The sequence below is a fragment of the Branchiostoma belcheri genome, unplaced genomic scaffold, assembly GCF_001625305.1.
Source record: "Branchiostoma belcheri isolate BF01 breed outbred unplaced genomic scaffold, Haploidv18h27 scaffold584, whole genome shotgun sequence".
In the NCBI taxonomy this organism is placed as follows: Eukaryota; Metazoa; Chordata; class Leptocardii; order Amphioxiformes; family Branchiostomatidae; genus Branchiostoma; species Branchiostoma belcheri.
In genome coordinates, this window is record NW_017804225.1 from 13,266 (window position 1) to 25,711 (window position 12,446).

The window sequence follows — 12,446 nt, forward strand, 5'->3', positions numbered from 1 at the left end:
ACGTTTCGATGTCTATCAGACACTTTCCTCAGAGCTTCTGACTGGAGTTCTGCAACTCGCCGCTATTTAACGCCAATGTAGGTGGCGCTTTTTGCGGCGAGAATGCAACCAGGACCAGGACCATGGTGGTCATCCCATATGTGAAAGGTGTCACCGAACCATTAGAAAGGATCCTTAGAAAACACCGGATAACCACAGCAGTTAAACCTAAAACAACATTGAGGAACTTGCTTGTCCACCCTAAGGACAAGTTGGGGGACCATGTGAAAACGGATTGTGTTTACAAAATTCCTTGCAAAAGTTGTACTGAAGTGTACATTGGAGAGACTGGAAGGACCTTTGGCAAAAGACTGGAAGAACACAGAAAAGAGGCAGACAACAGCGAAGCCATAAGATATACACGATCCCAGAAACAGCAAGCACAAAAAGAGAGAAGAAATCGGCAGTTACAGATCATGTTGCCTGGAACAATTGTGTGATAGACTGGGAGGGTGCCAGGGTTATAGATAGAGAAGACAATAGAAGGATCCGTTGGATTAAAGAAGCAGTCTGGATATGGAAGTCAACCCCAGTGATGAACCGGGACGAGGGGGGAGTACAAGCTCAGCCACGTTTGGGATTGCATTCTCGCCGCAAAAGCGCCACCTACATTGGCGTTAAATAGCGGCGAGTTGCAGAACTCCAGTCAGAAGCTCTGAGGAAGGTGTCTGATAGACATCGAAACGTAAGCAGGTGAGAACCTTACTGGTTGTGTAAGAAGAAAATTCTATACCCTAAGTATCTTCCAACCTGATGAAATTATTTACGGGGACACTGTTCACTCCTCCACAGGTGTTTCACTCTGCATCACTTCTGTCTTCTGTCTCCTTCTGTCTCTGTATCTCTTGTAAACACACTGTCCACTCTTCCACAGGTGTTTCACTCTGCATCACTTCTGTCTTCTGTCGCCTTCTGTCTCTGCATCTCTTGTAAACACACTGTACACTCCTCCACAGGTGTTTCATTCTGCATCACTTCTGTCGCCTTCTGTCTCTGCATCTCTTGTAAACACACTGTACACTCCTCCATAAATGTTTCACTCCTTCACAGGTGTTCCACTCTGCATCACTTCTGTCTTCTGTCGCCTTCTGTCTCTGCATCTCTTGTAAACACACTGTACACTCCTCCAGAGGTGTTTCACTCCTTCACAGGTGCTTCACTCTGTATCACTTCTGTCTTCTGTCTCCTTCTGTCTCTGCATCTATTGTAAACACTATACACTCTTCCACAGGTGTTTCACTCCTCCACAGGTGGTTCACTCTGCATCACTTCTGTCTTCTGTCTCCTTTCTGTCTCTGCATCTCTTGTAAACACACTGTACACTCCTCCACAGGTGTTTCACTCTGCATCACTTCTGTCTCCTTCTGTCTCTGTATCTCTTGTAAACACACTGTCCAGTCCTCCACAGGTGTTTCACTCTGCATCACTTCTGTCTTCTGTCTCCTTCTGTCTCTGCATCTCTTGTAAACACACTGTCCACTCCATCTTCAGTGTCATTCTACATGTTTCAGAGCCAGGATGGCCAAAGGGTACATAAGTCTGGCAATTGTTACAATATACTCTTCCCATACCCCGGGTTCAACATCTTCTCCACAACTCTAGCTCCAAGAAGTAAATCTTTTATCCGACTGTTGATGTACAGCTGCCATCACTCCAGTGCCCAGTTTATCTGTTAGCACGTCTGCTAGAGTTGCCCTGAGTGTGTTGAACTTGACGCAGTGAGATATCATATGCCCCACTATGTCTTGTGTCAGTGTTTCACAAGCTGGGCAAGGTTTAGCACTGTGGCACGCAGGAACTGTACTCAGGTGCACCAACGCCTGTAGGGTTTTCTGGTGGTTGGGTAGTTTCCTTGCCAATGACCGCAGTTTGTGAGGTTCAGTATTTGTTCCATGTATTCTGGTGAATCTGGTCTTGCCATTGTCTGACGCAATCCAGTTCCTCTCCTCTTTGTCCCTCACCGCCATTTTCACCACTCTTTTCCACACAGTGTTGGATGGGAACTCTGTTGTAAGCCAGTATTTTTCAAAATACTCTGTCAGGCCGTACTCCTGTGCAACTCTGTACACGTCACTGATGAACCCTCTGTTGACATGGCGTGCTCTTCTGATGATGTATGAATACAGTCTCAGAAGAAAGACTCTCTTGGCTAATGTGCTGCTTGGGAGGTTAGCCAGTCTGCCAAAGAAGCACAGCTTGTGTTTGTCTATCACTGCCTTCAAGGGGAGCATCCCCAAGGCGCCCAGGCTCTCTCTGGTCTCTGTCTGTGGGTGCATACTCTGCATCCGTTTCACTCCGCTCCTGTGTACTCTTTCAAGTTTTGCCAGGTCTGTTTGGGTAGGAACCCACAGTTCACAGCCATGCAGCATGCTGGGTAGTGTAATTGTGTTGTACAGTACTTTTGTGACTAAGGGGTTTGGAGTGTGACCTTCTGTTCCTGTGGCCAAATTAGTACTGATCCTCCCTTTTCCTTTCTTGCAGGCAGTTTCTATGGCAAAGGATGATGTCCCATTTGCGGAATGTTGTACTCCCACATGGGTGATTGTGTTTTCTTCTGGGATTTCCGCAGCTCCCATAACCCATCTATGTTCTGACTCTGTCATGTGCCCTCTACCGCTTCCTTGTGTAAATACAATGCATTGGCTCTTGGTCGGTGCAAACTGGAATCGCCATTTCATTCCGTACTGGTGCATTGTATCTATCATCCGTTGTAGTCCTTTTCTAGTACCTGCTAACAGGCATTCATTCATTCATTCATTCATTCATGCTTTCCTTCATGTTAAGTGTTAACTTGACACGGGCTACTGCCCAATACACTCTTGAAGAAAGATCCCATGTGTTATAGTTTTTAAGCAGAGATTGCTTTAGAAGGACTAACACCTTATTCTAAGCGACGTTTTCTACGTAAGTAAGAGGGAAAGCTACCATTTGCAAAGCAAATGTATAATGTTAACCTTCGCGTGGTCCAGAGCCCAAAAAAGGTCTTCTAAGCTTATTCTTACTAACATTCTTGCATACATTTACATTTATGTATACAATGGTGAATGACGTCCAGGTATTTGATCTAATTTCCTTGGAGAAGAAGAAGATGAACATCAGCAAAAACAGTATGTTTTCCGAAAACATACTGTTTTTGCCCAGTTTCTTCTTCTTCTTCTACTTCTTTTTCTTGGAAGGTAATCATAAATACCTTTGTAACGGTCCCGTAAACGGCGATAGTGGTGAGGACGATGGAAACCTCTGCAGGACCGAAGTTGTAGCCGCCATGTCCGGGGTCAGACACCAGGAGGAGGGGTAACAACTGCAGGGTGGAAACATAACGGTGTCACGATTCGCTGGTCAATTAATAAATAGTTTTTTTTTCACAATAACATGTTTAAAAAAGAGCCGACAAGACCATCTATCACTTATATCAGGCCTATAATGACTGGTTCAGAGTGCACTAAAGCTAGGTGTTACATGGTTCACCGTGCACTGAAGCTAGCTAGGTGTTACATGGTTCACCGTGCACTGAAGCTAGCGATGTGTTACATGGTTCTCCGTGCACTAAAGCTAGCTAGGTTCACCGTGCACTAAATCTAGGTGTTACATGGTTCACCGTGCACTTAATCTAGGTGTTACATGGTTCACCGTGCACTGAAGCTAGGTGTTACATGGTTCACCGTGCACTGAAGCTAAGTGTGACATGGTTCACCGTGCACTAAAGCTAGGTGTTACATGGTTCTCCGTGCACTTAAGCTAGGTGTTACATGGTTCACCGTGCACTAAAGCTAGGTGTTACACGGTTCACCGTGCACTAAAGCTAGGTATTTCATGGTTCACTGTGCACTGAACCTAGGTGTTACATGGTTCACCGTGCACTAAAGATAGCTGTTACATGGTTCACCGTGCACTGAAGCTAGGTGTTACATGGTTCTCCGTGCACTGAAGCTAGGTATTACATGGTTCACCGTGCACTAAAGCTAGGTGTTACATGGTTCACCGTGCACTAAAGCTAGGTGTCACATGGTTCACCGTGCACTGAAGCTAGGTGTTACATGGTTTACCGTGCCCTGAAGCTAGTTATTACTGTAAAAATTCAGTCCAAAGTAAACAAGTGAAACTATTGTGACCTACACTGTAGATACCAGAATGTATGATTGTTACATCAAGGCCTGAATTTGACACACGGTCACCGAATCGCCAGCTCAATCAAGCTATATAGTGGTGGAGAAACATCGTGAAATATCATCGTCTGAACATGCATTTTGGCAGGTAGGCCAGACACTCCGAGCAACATGTTAAGTGAATCCACATGTGAGTTTCTCTACACTGTGTGTGAATTCCATGGAATTCGCCTGATAACTGCCATCATAAGTCTACAACGTTAGGGATAGCAAGTTCATGCCAGAGGGCTAAATAAAAACTGATATTAATAAGGGCAATGATTGAAGAATGTATTGAAAAATGGTATTGAACCATATGGACACATGACGTTCTACGTTCTTAATCTAACTTTATATCTTGAGTGATTTCACACACGTTTTTCTTACATTGCGTTCTATCGAATTCGAAATTTGTTTATCTGCAAATCTTACAGGATTGAGACTAGACTAACGCTCTCGCTCGTACCGTGTAGTTGGTGCAGATACTCGCCAGCGCGTAGACAGCGTACAGCACACATGGAATCAGCACCAGTCTGTCCCGTAGGATGCCCATGATGGACTCCTTTGGTCCTGTCGGGGACAAAATGCAACCTTTCACACTTTGTTTCAATGTAAAACTTTTGTTCCAACACTAAAGCTACATGTACATGCTCTCATCTAGAGCTTACAACAAGTCACTTTGGTCCCCATCAGTAGACTGACCCAGAGAGACTTGTCACGTGGCTTCTTTGAAGTATGACGTCAACACTGGATCAAACGTATCCGATTTCATACTTCAGAGAAGCCACGTGACGATTCACTGGGTCAGCCTTAGGAAGACCATGGGGACTGGTAGAACGAATAGAAAGATTTTTAAAAAGTTTAATACTAGCATTATATGTTTGAGATAACTTGTAGCCGAAGCAGGTTTACTCACGTTTTTCATCGTCGTCTTCGGCAGATATTTCAGATAGATCAATGTACTCATCTTTGGGGGTTTTACCCCGAGATTCGGTCAAAAGAATGCAGCCAACTGTGTAAAAAAAGTTCATACGACTAAATATCAGGTATTTTTGTAATACCTTAAGGCCACACCAATTTAATTTCTTGGTTGACGAAATCGTCCGCTTCATTTTTTTCTCATTTGCAAAAAAGAAAAAAAAACAAATCAGAATCAACTGCAAAATTTTCATATTTTGCCCTGAACAGTTGAAAACAGTACTTCCTAGTTCTCCCTGTTTTTTACAGTTATTCCATCTTTCAATGCAGTGGTAACATTAAAAGTTCAAAATTTATTGTATTAATTTTGAACCAGCCCGGTGTGTTGACTTCATGGCTCCTATCGTACCATTTTTGGCCATAATAGGATGGCTAGGCCTGTTTTTATGTCTATTTTTCGCCCGCCCGCTCCATTATTTTTCTAGAAAAATCCGTTCAACCAAGAAATTAAATTGGTGTGGCCTAATGATCGGACACAAGGAATCTAGATGGCAACACTTTTTAAAACCGTGCTTTAAGACAATCAAATACACTTTTGTAAAGTAAAGTACACTTCTGTGCAAAGTAAAACCTCTGTCACGAATTTAGCCCATCAGATCCCGAACACTAGACGAACGCCATGGTCAGGAGTAGGTCAGTACAGAGTCGGTTCTTGTTCGGTCAATTTAGCTGTTCATAGTAATCCACTGCAAAAGGCTAGATTTTCCAAAATAGTGAAAAAAAAAACATTCGGGGGTCGGTCGGGAGGTTCAATCAAAGTTTGCTGACCAATCAAATACAAAGAAGACGTGCACGTCATGTATAGACTGACCTATCAGAATGCAGAATTGTAAACACGCCACTACTGCGCAGGGCAGCAGGTACGGGAACTGCCTAAAGATCGGGATGTCAAATGTCTGGAATCTCGTTGCTGGACAGGCCAAAAATCCACCCAGTGTAGGACCCTGGGGAAGCGTAAAGGCATTGATTAGACGGCTGGGAAAATAAAATACTAAACTGAATTGTTACAGCGATTTTACCATTGGAAATGCATTGTTACCGTAACAGTACACAGTAAACCGGTCACAAAAGGTGACAGATTCGGCTCTAATAAAACGTATGGTTCTAAATGTTACTACCCCGGGACGTGATGTGCCGTGAGGCACTTTGTTCCTTATCATGTAGATGCAGATACTCATTACTAATCTAATGAAACTAATCTAAAGTACCTGGCTGTTGAGGTACTGTGTATTTGTTGTATGTATTTTTATGTTTATCCAGGATTACCTGAAAAGCAGGCCAAAAATGGCATGGGCTCTAATTACTGGTAAAACAAATAAACTAAAACTGAAAGCATTTAAGGAAACATTCTACTAGTTGAAAAGACAAGAAGTACAAAAACTATTTTGTGGAATTTTGTGAATAGAGGGATGACATACTCACCACAAATAGGGCCACATTGTTAGGCACCCAGACAAGAGAAAAGGCCAGTGAATGATACTCCGGTGGGCAAATCTGCAGATAAATAGGATACGGAGGTCGTATGGAGGATATATCTATCATGTCTATATGATTATAATTGTTGTTACCTCCATGAAATGGAAGGTATTGTTTTTGGCGCGTCTGTGTGTGTGCGTGTGTGTGTGTGTGTGTGTGTGTGTGTGTGTATGTGTGTTTGTGTTTCCGCTTTTTTGTACCTTCATAAGTTCATAACGCCTTCATGGATTGTGGTGATATTTGGTATGCTGGTAGGTGTTAGGCGGGTAGAAGGTCAAGGTCAAATATGGGCCTCCTGGTGGATGGCCTTGGTAGTGCAGTAGCACTTCCGATTTATGAGGAATCTCCTTTGCAGCCAACAGATGTGTCATTGTGTGGCTATCGAGTCAGTGCGCTTGGGACCCGGTTTGATTAATTGGGTTCCCTCAGGGGAATAGGTGACCTATTTCAGGGTTAGGGTTTGTATTAGCTGCAGGCCTGATTAGCTGTGTGTTTGAAACACTTAGTGTACTGTATACAAAAACTCATATATTTCATGGAGGCGTGTCTGTCTGTGTGTGTGTGTCTGTATGTGTGTGTGTCTGTGTGTTTGTGTTTCCGCACATTTGTAGTCAGCATAACTCCATAACGCCTTTATGGATTGCGATGATATTTCGTACGCTGGTAAGTCTTAGGAAGACAAAGGTCAAGGTCAAATATGGGCCTCCTGGTGGATGACCTTGGTACTGCAGTAGAACTTCCTGTTTTTGTATCTTTTGTCCTAAACATGCTATGGTCTTGACTTTTTGGTGACAGATAGCTTTTCCTGTCAGGAATAAGTGGCGTGAGTTTAGTCCCCCTAGCAGCTTGTTTTGGAACTGCAGGAGATTTTCGGGCGAAATCTTTAAAAGCCAATAAGTCCAGATAGGAACAAGGTATTATCATCATTTTTGGTAGGTAGGTAGCTGAGAGACAGATGTACATAATTAACTACAAATTATTCAAATGATGACTTAATTTGCATAATTAATGAGGAAATTCTATAATTACAGTGTTTTACATTATAGTACTTTCATACATGTAATGTATGTAATCTATGGCAGATGGAACATCAACAGATACCAATTCTGCAAATGATGACCTAATTTGCATAATTAATGCGAAAATTCTATGACTCCTTAGTGGTAAATGATGGGAATTTCATACTTGGTACATGTGTACGTTAATCAAAAGTTAACATCACGATGCATTTATTATGTTAATGTAGAGGTAATTTACATGATTAAAGAAGAAATTTACATTTACATGTCAAGCCCATATTTCATGGAGGTATGAGATCTCGGAACTCTTGTTTATTGATTGATCGATGAGTACAATCTCTAGCATGTGGCAGCGTAACTAAAAAGTAGCTCTGAATTGTACGCTAGTGTTTAAAAACAGAGAAACAAATATTGCACAGTTAACAAATAGACAACTAAACAAGTTAGTATTACACAGTTAACATATAGACAACTAAATAAGTGAGTTAAATGAGCTTAACAATATTTACAATATCAACCAATAAGTTATCAATATCATCAGTGTAAAAAATAACAGTTTTATAGTATGTTACATGATAACTGATAACATGATAACATGATAATGTACCTGGAATCAGAAACAAAATGACACCCATCCTTACATTTATCTGAATTACAATGTTGGCAAAATTCCTTGCTGCAGAGGATTGCAGTTATGTGCGACTTTCTCACTGTGTTGATTATATAATACATGTTCTTAATTTTGTGTCGAACTAAAATCAAGGACGTATATAGCTAATTTTACCTCATACAGATACGTCTTGGCCACAACGATGGTGCCGTTCAGAAGCCCTTCTAAAAACAGCACGCACACGGTCCACACGAAGGAGAAACTGGGAGGAAACATTACATGAATTACAGAACGTAATAATACTCTCCTTAAAAAAACGAAATAGATTAGCTTTAGTATCATTATGGACTAGCTATGTTAGATTTATATTTTAGTGTAGTTCCTGTATCTACCCTTTATTTCTTCTTTGCCATAATTGTACCATTACAATTAATGGGCAATAAATTTTTATTCATTTATTGATTAATTGATTAAATGATTAATTGATTAATTGATTGATTGATTGATTGATTGGTTGGTTGATTGATTGATTGATTGATTGATTGATTGGTTGGTTGGTTGGTTGGTTGGTTGATTGATTGATTGATTGATTGATTGATTGATTGTTAGAATTTAGCCTGGTATCCAGTCTATCGTGTTTGGGGCTGGTTGCCTTCAGGGCTCTAATTATATTTTTCCCCGTATAGCGCAAAAAAACGACAGGTAGAACTGTTATGCTCTTACAGTTTTGGTGGGACTAATTGAACCCATGTCGTGCAAAACCTACCCAGGAACATAGCTGAGTCGGGCGTGGAAGAGCCCCAAGAAGAACCCACCCAACCGATTGACTGGACACCAGACTAGTTAGAATTAAAGTTTACATGTGTTAATGCGATGAATATTGAAATGTTGTAGGCCATGTTGAATTAATTATATGGATGTCATGCCTTGGGACCCCCAAAACTGGCGCGAGCGTGCGAATAAAAACTTGTCTGTATCAAGAAAGCGACGGGGTAATGAAGGTTTAAGGAAATTGTGAAATGCAGTCCTGTGCCATGAGGTCCAGAGGTCTCACCTGAAGCCCACTAGCACCATGCCGACCAGCAGAGCCGTGGCCGAACTCAGCAGGATGGGTCTGCACAGCAAGAGACATCCGTTAATAGTTTCATCAGGTTGGTCACTGAATGGAGATACTCTTTTTACACTTCAAAATATTCAGTTGATCTAAATCACACATTGTACATAGGTGAAAGGATATGTGTCCTACCTTCTGCCAACAATGTCTGACAGCTTCCCCCACTGAAAAGCAACATAGCTTAATTGATTAATCAATCAATCAATCAATATATCTCAATGAATTAATCAATCGCCGGCAGGCATAAGAAAACCAGTCCTGTCACAGACCTAAAAAAGTCAGTCTATATGTAGCTTCTCTTATAAAATTTCTTTGACAACAGTAATTTTAAGAGTACGTCGTTAGTAGTGGAATAAGATAAACCTTTGATATTGGTGAACTGCTTTGATAAACCAATTAATATATGTACTAGTTTTCTATGCCATATCGTTATCCGTTAATCCCTTTTCAACTGTAACATCATATTCACTTTATATTTCATTCCTTCCATTGTCTTATATTTCATCCCTTATTTGTTTGGTAGAACAAGAGCTATGTAGAAGACATTTTGGTTTCTACACATTTTTTTTTTTAATTTTACAGTTATTTCTATAAACTTTCGATTATTTTCATAGTGCAAAAAAATAAACAAACAAACAAACAAACAAACCTACCACAAGGCAACCGATAAAATTACCAGTAAAAGTCGCACTTGTCAGGTAGCCAGTATAATACCCTAGCCAAAAGGGAAACAGAGAGATCGTTAAAATATTTACATAGAAAAGAAATACATGACGGCAATTGCAATGGTACAGCATTTAAGTTAATCAAAGCTGTATCGTCACATCGAACATAGACGTTAATTTATGTTCGATGGGGGTTTATACATGTATTGTGTATATATACATGTAGGCACTCTAAGCAAGAAACAAAAGGCAAATAAAAGTTCGAATTAAAAATAACTAAAAAGGTCCTAACCCACCCCATCCTTTTATCAGTTCATAAGGACTCATCCAGTTATTTATGAGCCTTGTTTAAATGAATGGATATAATTTATTTAATGAATTTAATGGGGAAGGGGGCTGTTGGCCGGTTTGTATATTGACGTTGCAGGAAGGCATTTTACACACCTTACTTAGAAATAACAAGCAACAAAGAAAATAAACTAGAAAGGCCAATATTTGCTTTGGAGCAAATACAGCGATGGGTTCACCACATTTTACGACATGGCAGGGAAAGAATGAGAAACACAAGGGAAAACAATGATTTACATTGATATAACTATAATATGAAGTAACATACAACTAAAACAACAGTTGGATAGCTATTCCCTACTTTATTGGTTAGGATTTTTAATTGCATAATGCAAACTGTTGATTTTCAAAATAAATAAAAAAACGTTCATGCCCCGCATTCCAATGCTGGAGCAGAAAAGCTTGAAATACCTACCAAAACACTTGAATAAAGACATACTGTCAGTATGGAAATGCTCTGTGCAGGTGTTAATCAAGTTAAATCCCAACAGCCAATCAGCAAGAATTATAGAGGAAAGCTGCATGCCTATTGGTTGATGCCCTGCATTCCATTGTGATGACTCATGGTAAACACGGCACACTAACACAGTAATACATTTGATATAACACAGCCACAAAACTCAAATAAAACACAAAAAATTAAAAAACGCCTAGGGGTATTTGCCCACTGTACCTCCATACCAAATTTCAGGACCTTAGGCCCTAAAATGAAGAAGCTGAATCCATTTAAAAAATGGCAGGAGAAGAAGGAGGAGAAGGAGAAGGAGGAGAAGAAACATCAGAAAAAGCAATATGGGTTCACCACCACTTCGTGGTGTGGTGAACCCATAATGAGTTTAATTTAGCATATGCAGTTATATCTTATTATTAACCCTCAAACACCCGAAGGGGCTCCATTTGGACCCCAGGCGTATATTTTAAGTGCTATTTGAAATTTTTTCATTCGAAAAAAAATTTCTCCCGTGACTTTGTTGATAAACCTTTTCTACAAGTTCTCCTAGATTTTTTTGGAGATCGGAACAAATTTGTAAAAATAACAACGGAAGTCATATGTAAGACCGTCTGGGATCCAAACGGACCCTAGCCATGTATTTGCACTTTCCTACACACAAAATTGTTCGGATTTCCTCAATATGTCTCCAAGGAAGCATAATTGCTTTGATTTTATGCAGTTTCCTAAGTTACCTCAACCTCGGGAATTATTTCATCAGGTTTTTAGAGGTCTGACAATTAGTTAAGCGTGATACTATATTCCTCAGTGACAGCACATATGTCACATTTAATACAGAGGTAGGATCTGGAATGCACGTAGGAAATGTTGGTACTTACATACAAGCTACATGGAGTAGAAACGAACACCTGGTTGTCGGTTTTTTCATTCCTTTTTTGTTCCTGACTGCAAGCAATACTTGGTTATCTGAACTGTGAAAGAAAATGGCGGCGGTTTGAAAGCAGTCGGGAGAACCGGTTTTTCTGTAACAGGAAATTAGGTCACTAATCACCTCAAACGCAGTTATAACAAGAGTTACACGATATCATACCTCCACTTAGTAATGTTAACAGTTAACGACTGAGGAAATGTTATGTTTACAATCGGAATTTTTCTATTCTTATTGGTCAATCTAGTCGCCATGGTGTTTTTGTCAGCGGGGCCCGGGTAAAATTGAAGTCAGAACTTTTTAATATGTTTCAGGTTCCAGACTGGTAGAGGATAGCCCGGTTGCCGCAGGGTGTTCCACGGGGTCACATAGAGGTCACGCCGAATAAAATTGTGAAAAAAAATACCACGAACTACCCAACAGGGCGTCTTTTTTTTCCAACTGGCACCTAATCATATAATAAAGGGTGGCTGGGAGTGAGAAACATCGGGATTCCGTGATAGGAAGGGCCGAAAATGTATGTAGGAATCATCATTCTTCCCCCCTTAAACCCGAGTCAGAGACAGAAGACGGGTATTAATCTCCAGTTGTCGTCGCTGTCGTCACTCGAAACCTATCTTACGGGGACCGACTAGGAATTCTTATTTCAAACTGTGATTTCAAACGCAAAGTA

The 12,446-nt window shown here is 40.7% G+C and overlaps 1 protein-coding gene across 1 annotated transcript in view; it reads right to left on the reverse strand.

The window, feature by feature from the left end:
- The window catches only part of LOC109481925 (probable peptide/nitrate transporter At3g43790), a gene marked incomplete at both ends in the record, with an annotated part of 17,797 nt that extends 7,701 nt beyond the window's left edge, over positions 1 to 10,096 (reverse strand). Inside the window, 9 exons of the mRNA XM_019784541.1 lie at positions 3,230 to 3,340; positions 4,651 to 4,754; positions 5,101 to 5,196; positions 5,974 to 6,106; positions 6,585 to 6,656; positions 8,442 to 8,529; positions 9,322 to 9,381; positions 9,514 to 9,545; positions 10,035 to 10,096. Of these exons, the coding sequence (XP_019640100.1) occupies positions 3,230 to 3,340; positions 4,651 to 4,754; positions 5,101 to 5,196; positions 5,974 to 6,106; positions 6,585 to 6,656; positions 8,442 to 8,529; positions 9,322 to 9,381; positions 9,514 to 9,545; positions 10,035 to 10,096 (758 nt within the window). The remainder of the gene's footprint in view (positions 1 to 3,229; positions 3,341 to 4,650; positions 4,755 to 5,100; positions 5,197 to 5,973; positions 6,107 to 6,584; positions 6,657 to 8,441; positions 8,530 to 9,321; positions 9,382 to 9,513; positions 9,546 to 10,034) is intronic.
- Positions 10,097 to 12,446: the final 2,350 nt, after the last annotated feature.